Here is an 18992-nt window from a genome sequence, read left to right on the forward strand (position 1 = left end):
AGAGACAATGTATTTTATATTAAATTTTCGCCGATTCCTTCCATTGCAGAAAGTTTTTATACGATGGACAACCTTTGTAGCTAGCGGGATGCCCCTTGGTCTTACAGTTTGCACAAAAAGGTAAATTATTCTCATCTGAAGTAAATTTGCATTCTCCAGGGGGATGATTTTGGACGCATTTGACACACACAAAAGTTCGGCTGCAATATTTCGACATATGTCCCTGTTTGATATTAAAATAAATGGATTTTAAAGATAACGTGTTTTTATTATGAATTGTAATTGAATCTTCTACGTTGTAAATATTACTTAGTATTGAATGTTTACAATGAAACCCTAACTGCAAGAACACTTAATGTAATGAGAGAGCGTGAATTAAGCATGTGTCTTTAAGTCAGTCGTTCTGCAGTCGTCGACAAGCTGAAGTCATATAGCTGTAGCTTTAATAATCCGTAAAATAACGAGATTAACATTTGGTGCCGAAACCCGGGACAGTGGTCCCAAAGAAATTTTTGACATAAAGAAAACAAGTCTCAATCGAATTTCTCTGGTGTATGGTATTTGGATTACTGTTTGTATGTTATCATTGGTTGGATCAGCCGAATTCTGTTAATGACAGTCGTTGGTAGAGTTAACATAGCTGCAGTTTAAAAGCGATTGTCGAGAAACAGGAGTAACGAAAGGAGATAAACCAAAACAAAAAGCGATTGAGAGACTGCTGTTAAACGTCATCACAATTCTTATAAGGAATAAATAAGAATTAAAAGATTACAACAAAAATATAGGGAGAGCCAATTGCGTCGGTTGTTTACATTTTTAGCAAACAGAATTAAACGTAAGCAAGCAAAAGGCATTGAGAAGTTTCGTAGTTTACGAAAAATTTAATTTAATATGGCTGGTAACCACGACCAAGATATCGAGCGTGAAGAGAGTTTAGCCGGGAAGCCTATGCAGAGAATGTTGGAGTTAAAGCAATTGAGATCTAGCACTAAGGGTAATATAACCCGCATAAAGAATTTTATTGGGAAGAAGGGTTCATCGTTGTCGACGGAGGAGCTAGAGTGTAGGCTTGGCATACTCGAATCTTATTTCAAGCAGTGCATTAGCGTACAAGCTAGTATAGACAAGATTTGCCCAGAGGCTGACGTTGCTGCTAATGCTGCTGTTGTTGCTGAAGTAGAAGAAGCATATGTTACAACGAAAACAAAAATCATGTCATTCTTAGCAGAACGAAGGACGTCAGTCGCAGATGCCAGTTTTATAAATGCACCTACGTCGATGTCTGTCCCTCGAGTACGTCGGGAGGTCAAACTACCGACTTTTGAAGGAAAGTATTTCCCAAATTTATTTCACTTTTTAATAAACTAATTGACCAGGACAAAACTCTTGATGATTGCGAGCGATTTCTTATTCTGAAGGAACACTTGGGTCCCAGGCCATTAGCAGCGGTTGCAGACTATGACGTAACTGATGAGAATTATCAAAAGGCTTTGAAACGATTGACCGAGTGCTTCGATAAGAAGTCTTTAATGTTTGAGGAACATATTTCTGCACTGTTTTCGTTGCAAAGGGTCAACAAACCGTCCGCAAGCCACTTGCGCCATGTCATTGATTCTGTCAACGCCCATGTAAGCGCAATGTTGTCGTTAGGCGACTATCAGAACATTGCCAATGCCATGATAATTCATTTGGTAATGGAAAGGTTGGACGAAGAGTCACAAGTGAAGTGGGAAGAGTCCATAGACTATCGTCAAATTTCATCGTGGGAGGAATGTTCAGCCATCTTGACCAGGCGATGCCAGCATTTAGAAGCGCGAGAATCGAAAAGCATTTCGACTGAACCAAAACCGTTGTATACTCAAAAATTTGGAAAGAACAAGAGGTTTGAACAAGTTTCTCTGGCAATTTCCAAATTGGTTTGTAGTATTTGTCATGGAAATAATGATCTGGTCGATTGTAATGAATTTCTGCGAATGACTTTGAGAAACAGATATGTAGCAGCAAGAAGGGCTAAAGTGTGTTTCATATGTTTACGGAGGGGACATTGGCAGAAATTGTGTACTGCCCAGAAATGCAGCGAGTGTGGTGCTGCGCACCACAAACTTCTTCACAAAGCCCCATCGTGTGAGACAAATGTGGTGGCAGCACAACAACAACAACAACAAATGGAAAACCCGAATGGTGTGGTGGTTGCATCGACCTCTCGGTCGATTAGCATTGCTGCTGAGCCCGAGGTTTTTTTTAGCTACTGCAGTAGTGCTGGTGAGTGACAGCTTTGGAAGACTTCATAGAGCGAGAGCAATTCTAGATTCTGCCTCTCAAATAAACCTAATGTGCGAGAGATTAGCTCAGAGTGGAGTGGGAGAAGCATCTACAACAATAAAAAAGCATGCTATGGCGAAAATAAAATCTTCGATTAACGATAGTGAATATAATTTGCGATTCTTTTTGCTTCCACGTATCACGAGTCAAAAGTCTGACAAACATTTTGACGTTTCTTCTTGGGGTATACCAAAAAATATAACCCTGGCCGATCCAGATTTCAATATACCTGGACGAATTGATATATTGTTGGGAGCGGAAATCTTTTTAGATTTATTATCCATTGGTCGAATTACGCTGCAAGAAGAATTACCGCGACTACAAAAAACCACCCTTGGCTGGATTGTTTCGGGAAAAGCAGCTGAATGCTCAGCTCCATTTCAGCCGCATAGTGTTATGATTAACAGTTGTGAATCAACTGAAATACAGCTTAACCAGCTGCTAGAAAAGTTCTGGGAGATGGAGCAGATAAACAGCAAAAACAAATTCTGGACAAAAGAAGAGGCAGAATGCGAGAAAATATTTTTAGACACCATCCGAAGAGACGAGACGGGAAGGTTTGTCGTGAAAATTCCATTTAAAGACGAAGTCAGTCTGCTAGGTGAGTCGTACAGCACAGCCGAACGTCGTTTTTTGTCTTTAAAACGAAGATTAGATAAGGATGCAGAAACCAAAGCGATGTATGATGACTTTATGACAGAATATTTGAGTCTTGGTCATATGGTTGCCGTTGAGAACGAACAGCTTTCTCAGATAAAATATTTTGCACCTCACCAGTGTGTAATGAGACCCGAGTCATCAAGTACAAAGCTGCGCGTTGTTTTTGACTGCAGTGCCAAAAGCAGCATTGGGATGTCTCTTAACGACGTGATGAAGAAAGGCCCAGTCGTGCAAGATGACTTGTTGTCTATCGTGCTGCGATTCAGATGTTACAAATATGCCATTACTGCCGATGTGTGCAAAATGTACAGACAGATGTGGGTAACAGACGAGGACGCGAATTACCAAGCAGTTTTGTGGCAACCGTTGGAGGGTGAGACCATACATGTGTATCGGTTGAAAACTATTGTTACGAATTTGATAATTATAGATATATGCTTATTTAAATTAGTTTCCGTTAATTTAAAATTTCAAATTGTAACGATACAATTTCGCTATCACTTGTTGGAATCATCTATTCATTTTCTAGTATTTTCCTGAATTTCTTTTATGTTCTTTTGTTTGCTTATCGAAATGTTAGTTCTTACTCTCTCATAGAATAGCAACCCCTTTGCTTTGTTATTCTGCATTCTCATTTCATCTCATTGTCTATTGTCATTATTGTTGTAGTAATGCGAGCATATATCTATGTGAGTGTGTATGTGTTTGGTAGCCACCAGACGAACAACTTAATGGTCGTAGATCCTTCTAGCATTGTCAAAGAATGTTCTGGCGTTGCCAGAATATTGTAGTGCTACCAGAATGTTCTCGTATTGCCACACCGTCATATATAAAAGCGCTCGCATGCTGCTAACGAGTCAGTCTTAATTAAAGCGTCAAACGAATAACTTCAGTGTGAACGAATTGTAAAGTGTGAAGTCATGTAAATAAATTGTAGATTGTCGTTATTTAAAGGAACTGTGTTTTAATTGTCGGGTAATTAAAAACGCCTAAATATAAAAACGTAACATTTGGTGTCAGAAGTCGGATAACGGAAAAAAATCTACAATGAAGTTTAATGAGCTTCGTGTGGAAGACTTAAAAAAGGAATTCAGCAAACTGGAGCTGCCGACAACAGGAAACAAGGCTCAATTACAAAAGCGACTACTGGAAGAGTTCGAGCGGCGCAGTATTGATATCGAAACACATGAGTTCGATTATAAGGAAGATCTTGACGAATCAGTAGTAGCCAGCGCCTTGGAAACTCCATCTGTAGCTTCTAATGTTGTTGATTACACATCGATGGTCAATATTTTGAGCAAAATGATGGAAGAAAATTCTCTAAAAATGCAAGAGAATTCTAGAAAAATGATGGAAGCTAATTCTAGGAAATTGGAAGAAAAATTCGACGAAAATTCAAAAAAGATGGACGAAAATTCTAGAATTCTAAATGAGAATCTTCAACAAATTGCTGAAGGCATAGGAAAACGTGTGGACCATATCGAAAGCCAAATTGGGGAGCTGGATAAGAAGATTATTTCTGTGGATGAGAAAATTATGGTTCATGATGAGAAGTTTCTACACATTGAAAGAAAAATGTCAGAGCTGGAAATTAAAGATGGACCAGTGCGCGTCATCGAGGGCTCAAAAACCAAACCTCCTGTTTTCGATGGCTCAACTTCATTTGATGTATTCAAATTCCAATTTGAAATGGTTGCTTCTAGAAATTTATGGAACGACAATGACAAAGCAATTGAACTTCTATTGGCATCAAAGGGCAACGCCGCTGATGTGATACAAAGCATTCCCGCTGCCTCTAGAAATAATTATAATGAAGTAATAGCGGCACTTCAACGTAAGTACGGCGGAGAACATAAGCAAGACATCTTCAGAATGGAATTAAGAGGAAGAGTCCAGAAGTCAAATGAGACTCTACAAGACTTTGCAACAGAGGTTGAGCGGTTGGTGCTTTTGGCATACCCAGGAAGAGTCACCCACTTGTGGATCGTATCAAGATTGAGACTTGTGTGAATGGCATTCGAGACCCTGAGATAAAATGTGCAACATATGCCGCACAAAAAGCTACATTCACAGAAACAGAAACATTTGCACTTGTACAAGGGACTGCGAGATTGCTGGCACGGCCTCAAATTCACAAAGTACGCAGAGTAGAGACCGAGTGTGAAGAATCGAAATCGGTCATTGAATTGGTAAAAGAGGCTCTAAAGCAGGTAATGCAAGAAATGAAGCAGCAAGCAAATAAATCTAGAATGAAATGCTATAACTGTGATAAGGCTGGACATCTTTCCCGGGAATGTAAAGCGTGGCGTAAAACGCCGGGGTCAATCTCGCCATCTCCATTAAACAATAATCAGAAGAAGGCGACCACAAAGCCAAGCGACTCAAATTCAAATTTTGCGGATAATAGAAAAGGTGGCAAACAAGTTATTGATCAAGCCTTGACACGACGGCATTGCAATGTAGAAAGCAGACTGGTCAACAGAGCAACATAAAGATCCCACTCTGAGAAAAATTATTTCGGCAAAACAAGAAAATAAGAAACCCAGCAAGAAAGAAATCGCAGCCGAAAGTCCACTTATGAAAGCATACTGGGCTCAATGGGATAGTTTAGTTCTAGTCAATGGATCCCTGCAACGTAAATGGGAAAGCGAAGATGGCAAGAGCAGCCGAAATTTGATCATCGTTCCAGATTCCAAAATAAGAGACGTTTTGGCGGAGTTCCATAATGGTCCCAGTGGAGGTCATCTGGGAATAACCAAAACCGCCGAGAAAGTGAAGCAACGATTCTACTGGGTTGGATGCCAGAAATCAATTACTGAATGGGTAGCCAATTGCGAGAAGTGCATGAAGGCGAAAGGTCCAACAAGGACAAGTCGAGGTCCTATGCAAGAATATAGACCAGGAGCCCCGTTTGAAAGAATAGCAATGGACGTGGCAGGCCCTTTCCCAGTAAGTGATTCTGGAAACCGTTATGTCCTTGTGGTCATGGATTACTTCAGCAAATGGCCGGAGGTGTATGCAATTCCAAACCAAGAGGCAAAAACGATTGTGGATGTGGTCAACAAAAACTGGATATGTCGCTACGGTGTGCCGTCCGAGATTCACTCAGACCAGGGAAGAAATTTTGAATCGGCCATATTCAAAGAGATGTGTGAATCCCTTGGTATCAAGAAAACGAGGACTACGCCATTACATCCACAATCCGATGGCATGGTAGAAAGGTTTAATCGCACCCTGGAGGAACATCTTCGAAAAGTGGTGGACAACGGCCAGAGGGACTGGGACGAGCATATACCAAAGTTTTTGCTGTCGTATAGATCTGCCGTTCATGATTCCACCTCTCGAACACCGGCCAATGTTCTATTCGGAACTGAGTTAAAGTTGCCTGGAGATCTGATATTCGGCGCTAAACCTTATGAGCTCGTCATGGAAGAAAACAGAAACGACATCCCAAACACTTTCGGAGAAGTTCACGAATCAGTGCGCAACAAAATAAAAATGGTCAGCAACAGAGTGAAGGCGAGATACGATCGTGCTGTAAATACTGAGGGCTTCCAAGAAGAAGAATTGGTTCTGCTATTTAACCCGACACGAAAGAAAGGACTGTGTCCCAAACTGCAAACACAGTGGGAAGGCCCATACAAAGTCATCAAGAAGATCAATGATGTTGTATACCGGATTCAGAAGGACGACAGCCCTAGATCAAAGATGAAAGTTGTACATCTGGAACGATTGGCTCCTTACGGAACAGGTTCTGTGCCTGTTCGGGACAAACAGGCTTAAGCGGGAGGCAGTGTTACGAATTTGATAATTATAGATATATGCTTATTTAAATTAGTTTCCGTTAATTTAAAATTTGAAATTGTAACGATACAATTTCGCTATCACTTGTTGGAATCATCTATTCATTTTCTAGTATTTACCTGAATTTCTTTTATGTTCTTTTGTTTGCTTATCGAAATGTTACTTCTTACTCTCTCATAGAATAGCAACCCCTTTGCTTTGTTATTCTGCATTCTCATTTCATCTCATTGTCTATTGTCATTATTGTTGTAGTAATGCGAGCATATATCTATGTGAGTGTGTATGTGTTTGGTAGCCACCAGACGAACAACTTAATGGTCGTAGATCCTTCTAGCATTGTCAAAGAATGTTCTGGCGTTGCCAGAATATTGTAGTGCTACCAGAATGTTCTCGTATTGCCACACCGTCATATATAAAAGCGCTCGCATGCTGCTAACGAGTCAGTCTTAATTAAAGCGTCAAACGAATAACTTCAGTGTGAACAAATTGTAAAGTGTGAAGTCATAGTAAATAAATTGTAGATTGTCGTTATTTAAAAGAACTGTGTTTTAATTGTCGGGTAATTGAAAACGCCTAAATATAAAAACGTAACACTATTACGTATGGTACTACTTCGGCCCCGTATCTAGCTACAAGATGTTTGAATATGTTGGGAGAAACCTGTAGGGCAGAATTTCCATTGGCTGCTAGAGCTATACTCTCAGATTTTTATATGGACGATCTGATTAGTGGTTCCAATGACGAAAGCGAGATATTTGAAATTTACAAGCAGCTTAAGTCGGCAATGGATTCTGCCAAGTTAAGCCTAAAAAAATGGTACTCCAATAGCAAAAAGTTTTTAGAAAGTTTGCCAATGTCAGAAAGGGAAAAAACTCTTCGACTCAATGAGTCAGAAATCATAAAAACTCTCGGAATTATCTGGGCTCCAGCTAAGGACACATTTCGATATGTCTGGCCAGTGTTTGATTCTAAAAGAGCTGTAACGAAGAGAATTGTCTTATCAGAATTAGCCAAGCTATTCGACCCTCTCGGTATTATTAATCCTGTGATTGTAAAGGGTAAAATCTTCATGCAGGATATGTGGATACTGAAGTTAAACTGGGACGAGTATTTACCGATAAATATGTTTAATAAATGGATCGAGTATCGTGAAAAATTGAAAGACGTAGAAGCTATCGCAGTTCCTAGGTTTGTTTTGGCAGCCAAGTTTTGTAGAATTGAAATGCATGGATTCGCCGATGCATCCAAGCGCGCATATGGATGTTGCATGTATATTCGAACAGTGTCAGAAGATGGTACTATTACTGTCCGTTTGTGGAGCGCAAAATCAAGGGTAGCACCGCCTAAGACTGTCTTTGCCGCGTTTGGAGTTATTGGCGGCTGAATTGCTATCGGTACTGGTGCGTAAAACAAAAGAAAACTTTCCGGTTGAGATACATGGTATATATTTATGGACCGATTCGGAAATTGTTCTCGATTGGCTGAACGAGCACCCGTCAAATTGGAGCACATTCATTGCAAACCGGGTTTCCGCCATTCAAGAGGAAACGAAAATGGCCGTTTGGAGGCATGTCCCTTCTAAGTTAAATCCAGCAGATATAATATCAAGAGGTGCGTATATTTCTGAACTGCTTGAATCTATTTGGTTTACAGGACCACAATTCTTAACCAAACATCATTGTGACTGGCCGGCAAATAAAGAGAGGCGGAAAAAACCCGAAGTGGAAGAAGAGAGAGCACGCTCTGTTACGAACTTGTTGGTGCGAGCTGAAAAATCAAATATGGTGTTGTGGATAGAGAGTCATAGCAATGTGGACAAATTACTGAGAATGGTGACACTGATAAGATTTGCATTTAAGAAATATATGCCAGATAATGCAGTGCTGAATGATAACCTGGCGCGTGTTGTATTTGTGTTGCAACAATACTACTTTCAAGAGGAATTTTCTGTATTGTCCAAACAAAAAGATTTACCATTTAATAGTAAATATAAAGCTTTGAGCTTATTTATAGAAAATGAAGGTAATGTGCCATTGATTCGAGTGCGTGGTAGGCTAATGAATGCAAACATCCCTTATGACTCAAAACATCAAATTCTGTTGCCTACAGAAAGTGAATTCGTCAAGACTTATGTGCGGCATATCCACCGACATCATTATCATGCCAGTACTCAAACTCTTATGGCATTAATAAGGCAAAAATTTTGGATACCCAATGCCCGTAAAATTATACGTACGGTTGTAGGAGCTTGTCTTCATTGCTATAGATACAGACCTAAAGTATGTAATCAGATTATGGGTGACTTGCCAGTGGCAAGAGTTTCAATGGCCAGGCCATTGACAGTGAGCGGAGTTGATTTTTGCGGCCCATTTACAACAACTGTGAATCTGAGAGGTTGCCGTACAACAAAAAGTTATGTGGCTGTTTTTATTTGCTTTTGCACAAAAGCTGTGCACTTAGAAGTTGTCTCGGATTTGACAGCCAAAGCCTTCATAGCCGCATTGAAGAGATTTGTGGCACGTAGGGGTCTTTGCGCGCAGTTGTTTTGTGACAACGCAACAAATTTTGTGGGTGCACGCCGAGAGATGAAGGAGATGCGACAAAGGTTCTTCGATCAGCAGGTGCAGAATAAAATATCGACGTACTGTGAGACAAAAAGTATTGCCTTCCATCATATACCTCCGAGGTCCCCCCATTTTGGTGGGCTGTGGGAGGCCGCCGTTAAATCGGTCAAATACCATTTAAATCGTGTATTCGGAGAAGCTCTTTTGACGTTTGAGGAATTAGGAAATGTGGTGACAGAAATAGAGGCAATTTTGAACTCACGCCCACTCACAACAATATCGAATGACCCAAACGATGAAGGTGTGTTGACCCCAGGTCACTTTTTGACGGGAGGACCCATCGCCAGTTTAGAAGAACCGGTTTATGATGCTAAAGACTGGTCACATAGAGATAGATGGTTGCGTGTGACTGCCATTCAGCAGCACTTTTGGAGACGGTGGTCAATGGAATACCTTCACGAACTTCAACAAAAAGTGAAATGGACTAAGAAACAGAATAATTTGGTGACCGACGAGCTGGTTTTAGTTGCTGAAGACAATTTACCACTTAGGCAGTGGCTTATGGGTAGAGTGGTGAACGTCATCAAAGATACCAAGGGCGTAGTGCGAGTTGCGGACGTAAAGACGAAAAATGGTATCATTCGAAGAGCTGTCCACAAATTGGCTCCTGTTCCCAAAGCAAGTGGTTGATGTCTCCCCAGATCCACCAAGGGCGGCGATATGTTTGATATTAAAATAAATGGATTTTAAAGATAACGTGTTTTTATTATGAATTGTAATTGAATCTTCTACGTTGTATTACTTAGTATTGAATGTTTACAATGAAACCCTAACTGCAAGAACACTTAATGTAATGAGAGAGCGAGAATTAAGCATGTGTCTTTAAGTCAGTCGTTCTGCAGTCGTCGACAAGTTGAAGTCATATAGCTGTAGTGACAGCAAGTAGTCTGAGAACATATCGTTACGTAATAAATTTATACCTGAATTCGAATACAATTTGTTTTCTTTAATAATCCGTAAAATAACGAGATTAACAGTCCCCATTTCTGACATCTCCAGCATTGAGGTATTTTTGTACTAGATTTTGGTATTTTCCATATAATCTTTTGATTTAATATTGTATTTATAAATTTTATGTCCTTCAAAGATCTTCCTGGGAGTAATGTTATTAAAAACAGACCGGTATTCATATTCATTTTCCGAGACATTTCCGTAGTAAAATGGGAGACTTTCTCGATCGTGTTTGGTAGTAATGTCGTTAGTTCAGATTTTAATTCTTCTAAGGTTGTCTTATGATGGAGACCCCTTAACACAAAAGACACATGTCTAAGTTGTTTCAGAGTGTATGAATAAGAATCATTCTTCGATTTCAGGATATTCATCAGTTCTGTGTGGACTGACAGATCTTTCACATACAACTTACTTTTCCGTTTGGTCTTGTTGACAATTTTGAATTCTTTGTCTATGTTGGCCTAGATCTGACATGTTGATGTTATATAGGAAGAACGGAGGACAATATGTTTGCTTGGAGGTGGTGACTTTAGGAGCTATTGTTATGGAGCTAACTAGTTCTTCTTCGAAATTCAACTCACCCAGAATGGCAAATCTGTTATGATTTTCTCTTTCCTCAATTTGACAGGAGCCAAATCTGGAAATATCCGGACTTTCGGTATTCACTTCCATAATATTTGAATGTTGATTGGTGGTGTCGTAATTACGTTTATTTACATTCCTTGAATTGTCTTTGTTTGGCTCTTCTGGATGTTTTATATTCCATGTGTTATCTTTGGTCGTCTCTTCCGGCTGTTTTGGAGGATCGCTATTGGAGACAAACCGCGAATCCATTTGATTTACTCATATTTTTCACAATATATATGTCTTTTTTTATTTTTGAAGTTGACATTTTTTCTTTTATTTTTTTTTTTTTGGTAGGAAAATATACATCTGCTTTGTTCAAATTCTAAAATGAAACTTGAGTAAAAGAAAGATTTACGACAAATATTTGAAAGAAAAAATACTAATTCGCGTTTAAACTAAAGGTGAGTATTAAGTTCGAGTTTGGCCGCTAATTTTCACTAAAGTGAAAACTAAATCAGTAAAAAAGTAATAAAATTATACATATTTGTTGCAGATTTCATTATATCTTGATGGGGAATATCCCATAGCAAATTTTCACAGAGTTTGTATTCCTTAAAATGGATTATTAAAGAAAAGTAATCGTGAAAAAACTACGATTTTAGCGGCTAAACTCGAACTTAATACCCACCTTAAGATGGAAAATGTTTACACAAAAAAAAATTTTATTTTTATTATACAAAGTGTGAAATTAACCAATAACTTTCGATAATTGTTTTCAAAATGTCGATTTAACTCTTTAGCGTGAATTTCAAAAGAGCGATCAAAAAATTTATTTTATAGTTTGTTCTCACAAAAAAATTTTGTGTTGAAACCGATAAACTTTAAAATTTTACTTTTCTTTAAATTCTCAAAAAAACTTAAACGAAAACAAAATTTTATGACTTATGATATGAACTTTAAATCGTAATGTCTTTTTATTTAACTTTTTTTTACAGATAATTACATTTTTACTTTAAACTTTATAAATTTCTTTTTCGCCGAAAAAGAACTAGAATTTTCGCAAATAATGAATCCCAGAATTCCCACAAAGCACATTAAACATTCAAAAAATATTCACTTCAATTTTTAATAAATCGTTTTGTTTTCAATTCGAAAGAAAATGCTTGTTTTCAAAGAATGGGTTAGATTCGTTAAATTTTCCAATAAAAAAAATCGGGTCACTTCCCTTAAACGCCCATAACGATGAAAAACCCACGGGTCAATTCGACAAATCGATTTCTTTAAATGGGTCAAACATTTTCAAAAATTCCCGCCACAACAAAAAACCTGGGTCAATTCAGGGTCTGAATTTAATAATGAGACAAAGCACGGTTTATGAGCGAAAACAAAATTTAAAAAAAAATTATATATAAAGGAATAATAAAAAATTAAATCAAATTTTATAAATAAATAGTTGCAACCAAAATTGATATTTTTTCAAATTTTCGTAGAAATCAAATTTATAGATTATAACCGAATTAATATCTGGTGAAAATCGCGATTAAATTTATTTAAAAAATATTTTTGTTTTAAATAGCAAATTGTTTTTGAGATATTAAAACGGATGAGAATGTTTAATGTTAATTTTCTAATTTTTCAAAAAAAAATTTTGATTAGAAAATTATAAAACAAATTCTTTAAAATTTTCACGACGACAATTTTCTTTGAATTTTTTTTTTATTGAAAAATTTACACCGAAAATTTTAGAACATTTCACGAAAAATGATTTTTTTATTAAATTGCTTTCGAAAAAATTAATGGGAATATAAAAAACTGTATTGGTACTCACTTTGCAATGTATTATTTGAGGGTCTTGGTTTGTTGTTTTACATATTCGCGCCTTTTTGAGCGTCGTTTGTGTTGTTGATGTATATAAATTTGTGTTGCAGGATTTGGGTCGATTTTTTGTAGTGTCTTTTGAATTTTTGTTTTTAAAGCTTTTTGAAGTTTTTTTATTGTACGTTGGAAGTTGACCGTTATTGCGGTAATTTTCAAAGTTCAAGGTCCAAGCGTACAGTTTTTTCAAAGGTTTATTTTTGTTGATAATTATCCGACTGTACACTGTGTCCGTATTATTAACCAAAAATTTTTTGTTTTGATTAAATATTAAACAAATTTTTGATTTTCACTTTTTTGTCTCTGTGTCCCACTGTGCAAGTTCACATTTTTTTTTGTTTTTTTATATCAACCTTTAATTGTTCACAAAAAAACCAACGACAGTAATGTTTGTGTAATTTGAATTATTTTGTTTTCTTTGTTGCACCCTGCTGTTGTTATTGGTTTTAATTTATTAGTGGTCGGTTTGTATTTTATGTCAATTGTCACTATCACTTGTTTGTATGTATTTTTCCAATTGTTTGTTTTCCACCAATTTCTTGGAATATTATTTAATAGTTTTCACATTTTTTCAATAAAAACCACACCAAATTAAACAATTTAAAACGGAAAATTAATTAATTAATTTTTCACAACAACAGTTTTACCAACAAACACTTAAATATTGCAAATTCATGAATCTAATGTCGTTTGTATGTACGGTTGTATGTAACCCACCCTTATTTTGGATGGTTTACTTATATGTATATGTATGTCTGTCGCACTTGCACTTTTACATTTATTTACACAGAGGATCACTGCACATATTTTGTTATTGTTTTCTGATGGTTTTGATTTGCACTAGAGTTGGGCGATCCCGGCTCACTGAAGTGATCGGTCTTTTCAGATCCGCTCCTAAAACGGAACTAGTTCCATCATTTAGTTCCACAGTTCCTTTTGGATCCGGATAAGGAAAGTGCTTAAAGAATCCCATATATTGACATTTCCTTTTAGCTCCGCAAGAAAATAAAACGAATGAACACTATATTTAAGTAAAAGTGAGTATTAAGTTCGAGTTTAGCCGCTAATTTTCACTAAAGTGAAAACTAAATCTGTTAATGTGTGTGGGAATCCAAGTCACCATAATCTTTGACTGGAGCTTGATGAGGTGAACGATGAAATGAAGGTGTAAAGGGGGTCGTCTCAAAGCCAATATAAATCCAAGAATGTCGATTTACTCTTGAGTTTCTCCGCAAGAACGTATGGAAATTTATTCCACAGAGAGAAATATAAAGAAAATTCAGAGAAGGAAAACAAACAAATTAGGATTGTTTGAATAATTCTGAATTTATTTCGTTGGATAGAGTTGGAGTCTTACCAGTACAATGGATGATAGCGAAATAGAGATAGAGATGGAGCTCGAATAATTATTTGCGGAAGTCGTAATAATGACATAACTCGATACAGGGCGGTATCGATAACAATGAATCGAAATCCGTATGAAAATATTTGGTGTTTGGGAATTTCTATGCGTTTTTGGGGGAAATTAAAATTTGATTGTAGAATGTATGGTTTCTGTATAAACAATTTCCGGCCCCTTGCAGTATTACTGCAATGAACGTGCACATTTATGTCATTATTATTACTTCTAGTTCCATCTTAAGGATAATGAAAAATATATAAATCAAATCAAGATCAAAAATATATAAAAAGGAAAACATTTTTTTAAGAGAATTCAGGAATAAAATTTCAAATTAGGGAAACAATTCATATTTTTGTATTGATAATAAGAGAGTTGCTTAATTAATAAATTTAATGTTAGTTGGTGTGGTTCACATCTTTTGTAAGTATCCTAGTACATGTAAATATATATATGTTCTTCATAAATTGGGGTTAATTATTCGGAGGATAATGATTTGCTACTAAACCCGACAATTTCCATAAATTGTCCAGCCAAAGATGGTATTTTGGGCCGTAGGCAGCCCAAATCATCTCAATATTCCCTCTTTTATTACTCGAGAGTATATATCAGCACCCAAGATTATATCCACAGAGTCAGATTTGAAGAAACCAGCATCAGCTAGCAGCATATTGTAGAATTTTGTCGCATAGTCTTTTGGTAAGGATTCTGATGGTGTATGGATAGACATGCGGTTGTTTACTCTCAATGTTGATTCGATTTTAATTTTTGATTTGATGCAATAACGACAGCCAGTGGTAGTGAAGCATGTATTTTGCGAATGGGAATGTGCCAAGCAATTCCTACAGTATCCATACGTTTTCACAACCTGTGTTCTTTTGGCAACGGTCATCTCAAGGAATTTCTTGCATTTAAGCAGTGGATGGGTCCATCAACAAAGCCGACAGATGTACGCATTCTTCCGCCATTTGGGTTGATTTTTGGAGCCACGCATGTTTTGCTACGAATGATATCATTTTAAGTTTTTTTATATATTGGAAGTGTGAAGTAGTCTTAGATACTCAAAGTGTGAACTAATTTGTGGAATCACTAGGAAGTATAACGATTTTTGTAATCGGTCGTGTGATATAACCCTTCTCTGTTACAATATCGACAGCACGTACTTTACCATCGGACCCAGGATGTACTTTGGATATTCTACCCAGGCGCCAACAGTTTGGTGGCAAGTTTTCTTCTTTGATGACAACCAAATCACTTTCTTTGACATTTTCGGAAGGAGTTTTCCATTTATGTCATTTATGGAGTTCTTTCAAATATTTTTCCTTCCAACGAAGGCAAAAATGTTGGTGCATCACCTTCAGTCGTTGCCAACGGTTGACCAATGATGTCGGAGATTCGGAAATTTTCGGATCAAGAGGATTTAGGATTGGGCTACCAATCAAGAAATGACCCGGGGTTAGGGCGGAAAGGTCGGACGCTTCTGTGGACGCGGAACATAATGGACGAGAGTTTAAGCAAGCTTCTATTCTAGAGAGTAAAGTCTGGAATTCTTCAAAAGTATGTTTGAAGTTACCAGCTGCCTTACGAAAATGAGACTTGAAGCTTTTTACTCCTGCTTCCCAGAGCCCACCCATATCAGACACTGCTTCAAGGTGGATTGCCTTAGTTGCGAAGCAGACAAAGACACACGTATATCCCTTGGTCATTCGGCATGCCCGACCGGAAAAGCTTTTAATATCAAAAGGACCAGTGAAATCTAGTCCTGTGTGAGTAAATGGCCTTGAGTATTCAGATCTTTCAGGGGGAAGAGACGACATTAGTTGCTTTCGACACCTATGTTTGTACAAAATACATGTTTTGTAACGATTTATAGTGGTCTTAATTAAATTTTTGACTTTTATAATCCAGAATTGTGTCCGGATTAATCTTAAAACTAGTTGGTTACCTCCATGGATCGAAATCGTATGAATAAACTGGACTAACAATCGGGAAAGCTGGCAATTGTAAGGCAGAATAATAGGATTTCTCATTATAAGATAATCCTGGAGAGGATACCAGTCGGCCACATACTCTCATAATGCCTTCAGAGTCAAGAAAGGGATTTAAGTTTAAGAAAGGACTAGCAGAAGCTACCTGTTTTTTGGAAGATAATGCTAGGTATTCGTTAGGAAAATGTGCTCTTTGAGTCATGGACACTAGACGATCTTGAACCATTATTATTTCTGAAGTAGAAATATTAAATGTATTCCTTTGGAAATTGGATTTAAATCTTGGATGAGTGGCGTAGAAGAATCTATATATGTAAGCTATTACCCGAAGCGCTCTTGAGAGAGAAGAAAATCTTTCGAGGATGTCTTCGTGATCGGTAAGGAAAGAAAAATTAACTTTTACACATTTTCTTTCAATTTCCGTCAGATCTTGTGACGAGTATTCGAATTTGGGCCAATTTTCGTAACAATCCTTTAACCATGTAGGTCCATGCCACCATAAGTCGTTACCTAATAGATCTTGTGGATAGACACCACGACTAGCGAGATCTGCCGGATTTTCCTTAGACTTCACGTGATGCCAACGAGCTGGACCTATAGCTTGGATTATTTTAGAAACCCTGTTTGCCACAAAAGTGGACCAATAGCAGGGAGGCTTGGCCAACCACGAAAGGACAATGGTAGAATCAGTCCAACAGAAAATAGAACAGTTCCGAATTTCTAGCTGGGGAACAAGACGGTCTATCATTTCTGCTAGCAAAGTCGCCCCACACAGCTCTAGTCGCGGTATGGACAATGTTTTAAGTGGTGCCACTTTCGTTTTGCAGGAGACCAAGTGCACTGAAACGGACTCTTCCTCCCTTATCCGGACGTAAAGTGCCGCTGCATACGCCTTTTCCGACGCATCGGAAAACCCATGGAATTGGACATCACACTTTGGTGTATAATTGAACCACCTCGGAACTTTAATGGAATCTATTTACGGATAACAGGATTCAAAATATTTTCAATCGGATAACGATTGCGATGAAATCTGATCGTCCCATTGGATACCTTCAAAATTCTCTGCATAATTATCTTGACAATAACTACACAGGTAGCTAACCATCCAACGGGATCAAATAGTTTTGCAATTTGGGACAAGACTTCCCTTTTCGTATATCGACAATCATCCGAGAAACGAGTAGTCGTAAAGAAAAAAGAATCGGATGCCGCATTCCAGTAGAACTTCGATCATCAAATTCTAAAAAATCCTTGAAAAGCAGCTGATCTGCAGGGACATCAGAGAGAATTTGTTGTCCATTTTCTCATTGAAAAACCGGCGGAGTTCAGAGCGCTAACCAGCTGTTCTTTGGACTCCATAGCCTCAGGAATGGAATGTGCTCCAACGAGAGCATCATCCACATACATCGCATTTCGAAGTATGTTACATGCTAAAGGAAAAGTTTCTCGGATATCATCGGCCAATTGTAAAAGTGTCCGGATAGCGAGGAAAGGAGCACAATTTACTCCGAAAGTAACAGTGTCAAGTTGGTAATCTTGAACGGATTCGTTGGGATTCCTACGAAAGAGGACACGTTGGAAGGACCTATGCTCAGGATTTACCAGGATTTTTCTGTACATTTTAGTTATGTCTCCATTGAAGACATAACGGAAGAATCTTCACCTTTAGGACAAGAACAACAAGATCTTGTTGAAGTACAGGACCTGGATGCAAAACATCATTCAGGTTTAGTCCGTTAGTTGTCCGAGAGGACGCATTAAATACCACCCTAACCCTTGTGGTTGTACTGTCGGGTTTCACGACAGCATGATGTGGTAAATAATAATGTTTGGGAACCCCTGGACCAATTGGGGGGTGAAACTTTGGACGTATGATTCAAGGATTCATACTCAGCTAGAAAATCATCATACTGTGTCTTAAAATGAGGAGTTCTAAGCAGACGAGATTCATTTCTGAGAAACTGGGCCAAGGCACCACTTCTGGACCGACCAATATCCATATTCTGAAGAAATTCCTCCTTAAATGGAAGTGACACTACATATCTACCATATTCATTCCTGGTTGTAGTGGAGCAATACAAGTCTTCGCAAAATTTATCGGATGGTGACATAAAAGTTTTCCTGGGAAGGTTCTCCACCTCCCAAAAGCAAGAAATGCTTGTATTAAGAGACACCTCACAAAAGAAAGACACTATTTGTGGAGAACTGGGTTTTTCGTCGATGCCAATTGGGTCCGTAAGGATCCAACCGAACACAGCCTCCTGCGCCAGTAAGGATCCACAAACCTGTCGTTGAATACCCGATTTCATAATGTGAGGGAACAAGTCTGCCCCTATAAGTAGATCGATTTTTGATCCCTCACAGAAACGGGGATCTGCCAACGGAATATTGGGAATTTCGATAGTACGAGATGGAAGTTCTCCAGATAAATGTGGGACTACAAGGGCCGAAACGGAAATTTGGAAATGATCGTCAATATTCGAAGCCAAAAGGAATGAACACTCCTTTTGGGTCGAAGCAGAAATGGAAATGTTGGCACTTGTCCGTCTATATGGGGGTCTGAGATTGTTGAACAGTTTTTCGGATATGAATGTCCCCTCGGACCCAGAATCCACCAACGCCCGTGCAACGTACGTCAAACCGCTATTACATAGTTTCACCATGGCAGTCCCCAATAGAACACATTTGGAATGGGCAGCAAAACAAGACTGTATAACCCCATCTCCCGATTTCGTGGACTGTATAGAAGTTGAAGGAAAAGATGCAGGGGCTGAAATAGGCTTCGAAATGGCAGTCAAA

General features: G+C 38.1%; 5 protein-coding genes across 6 annotated transcripts in view; 1 reads left to right on the forward strand and 4 right to left on the reverse strand.

The window, feature by feature from the left end:
• The window catches only part of LOC142221485 (uncharacterized), a 41053-nt gene extending 40794 nt beyond the window's left edge, over nt 1-259 (forward strand). Inside the window, exon 3 of the mRNA XM_075291244.1 lies at nt 50-259. Within this exon, the coding sequence (XP_075147359.1) occupies nt 50-84 (35 nt within the window). The 3' untranslated portion in view covers nt 85-259. The remainder of the gene's footprint in view (nt 1-49) is intronic.
• TTLL15 (tubulin tyrosine ligase-like 15) overlaps nt 1-18992 on the reverse strand; it is a 165912-nt gene that overhangs the window by 73909 nt on the left and 73011 nt on the right. The window lies entirely within an intron of this gene.
• Nucleotides 86-15356, reverse strand: LOC142221486 (uncharacterized). Of its 2 annotated transcripts, XM_075291246.1 has the most exons (3): nt 12757-15356; nt 10943-11321; nt 86-223 (listed from the first exon to the last, which is right to left on the reverse strand). In XM_075291246.1, the coding sequence occupies exons 2-3, from the start codon at nt 11193-11195 to the stop codon at nt 132-134; spliced, it is 345 nt and encodes a 114-aa protein (XP_075147361.1). In that variant the 5' UTR covers nt 11196-11321; nt 12757-15356; the 3' UTR covers nt 86-131. The 2 variants fall into 2 exon arrangements, with proteins under 2 accessions (XP_075147361.1, XP_075147360.1); XM_075291245.1 differs by lacking the exon at nt 86-223 and having other exon boundaries at nt 9771-11321.
• Nucleotides 15276-17813, reverse strand: LOC142229231 (uncharacterized). Its single transcript, XM_075299776.1, has 5 exons — nt 17510-17813; nt 16701-17165; nt 16148-16424; nt 15533-16035; nt 15276-15460 (listed from the first exon to the last, which is right to left on the reverse strand). The coding sequence occupies exons 1-5, from the start codon at nt 17811-17813 to the stop codon at nt 15276-15278; spliced, it is 1734 nt and encodes a 577-aa protein (XP_075155891.1).
• Nucleotides 17963-18856, reverse strand: LOC142229241 (uncharacterized). Its single transcript, XM_075299783.1, has one exon. The coding sequence runs from the start codon at nt 18854-18856 to the stop codon at nt 17963-17965; it is 894 nt and encodes a 297-aa protein (XP_075155898.1).

This window comes from Haematobia irritans, chromosome 1, assembly GCF_050003625.1.
Source record: "Haematobia irritans isolate KBUSLIRL chromosome 1, ASM5000362v1, whole genome shotgun sequence".
Classification (NCBI taxonomy): Eukaryota; Metazoa; Arthropoda; class Insecta; order Diptera; family Muscidae; genus Haematobia; species Haematobia irritans.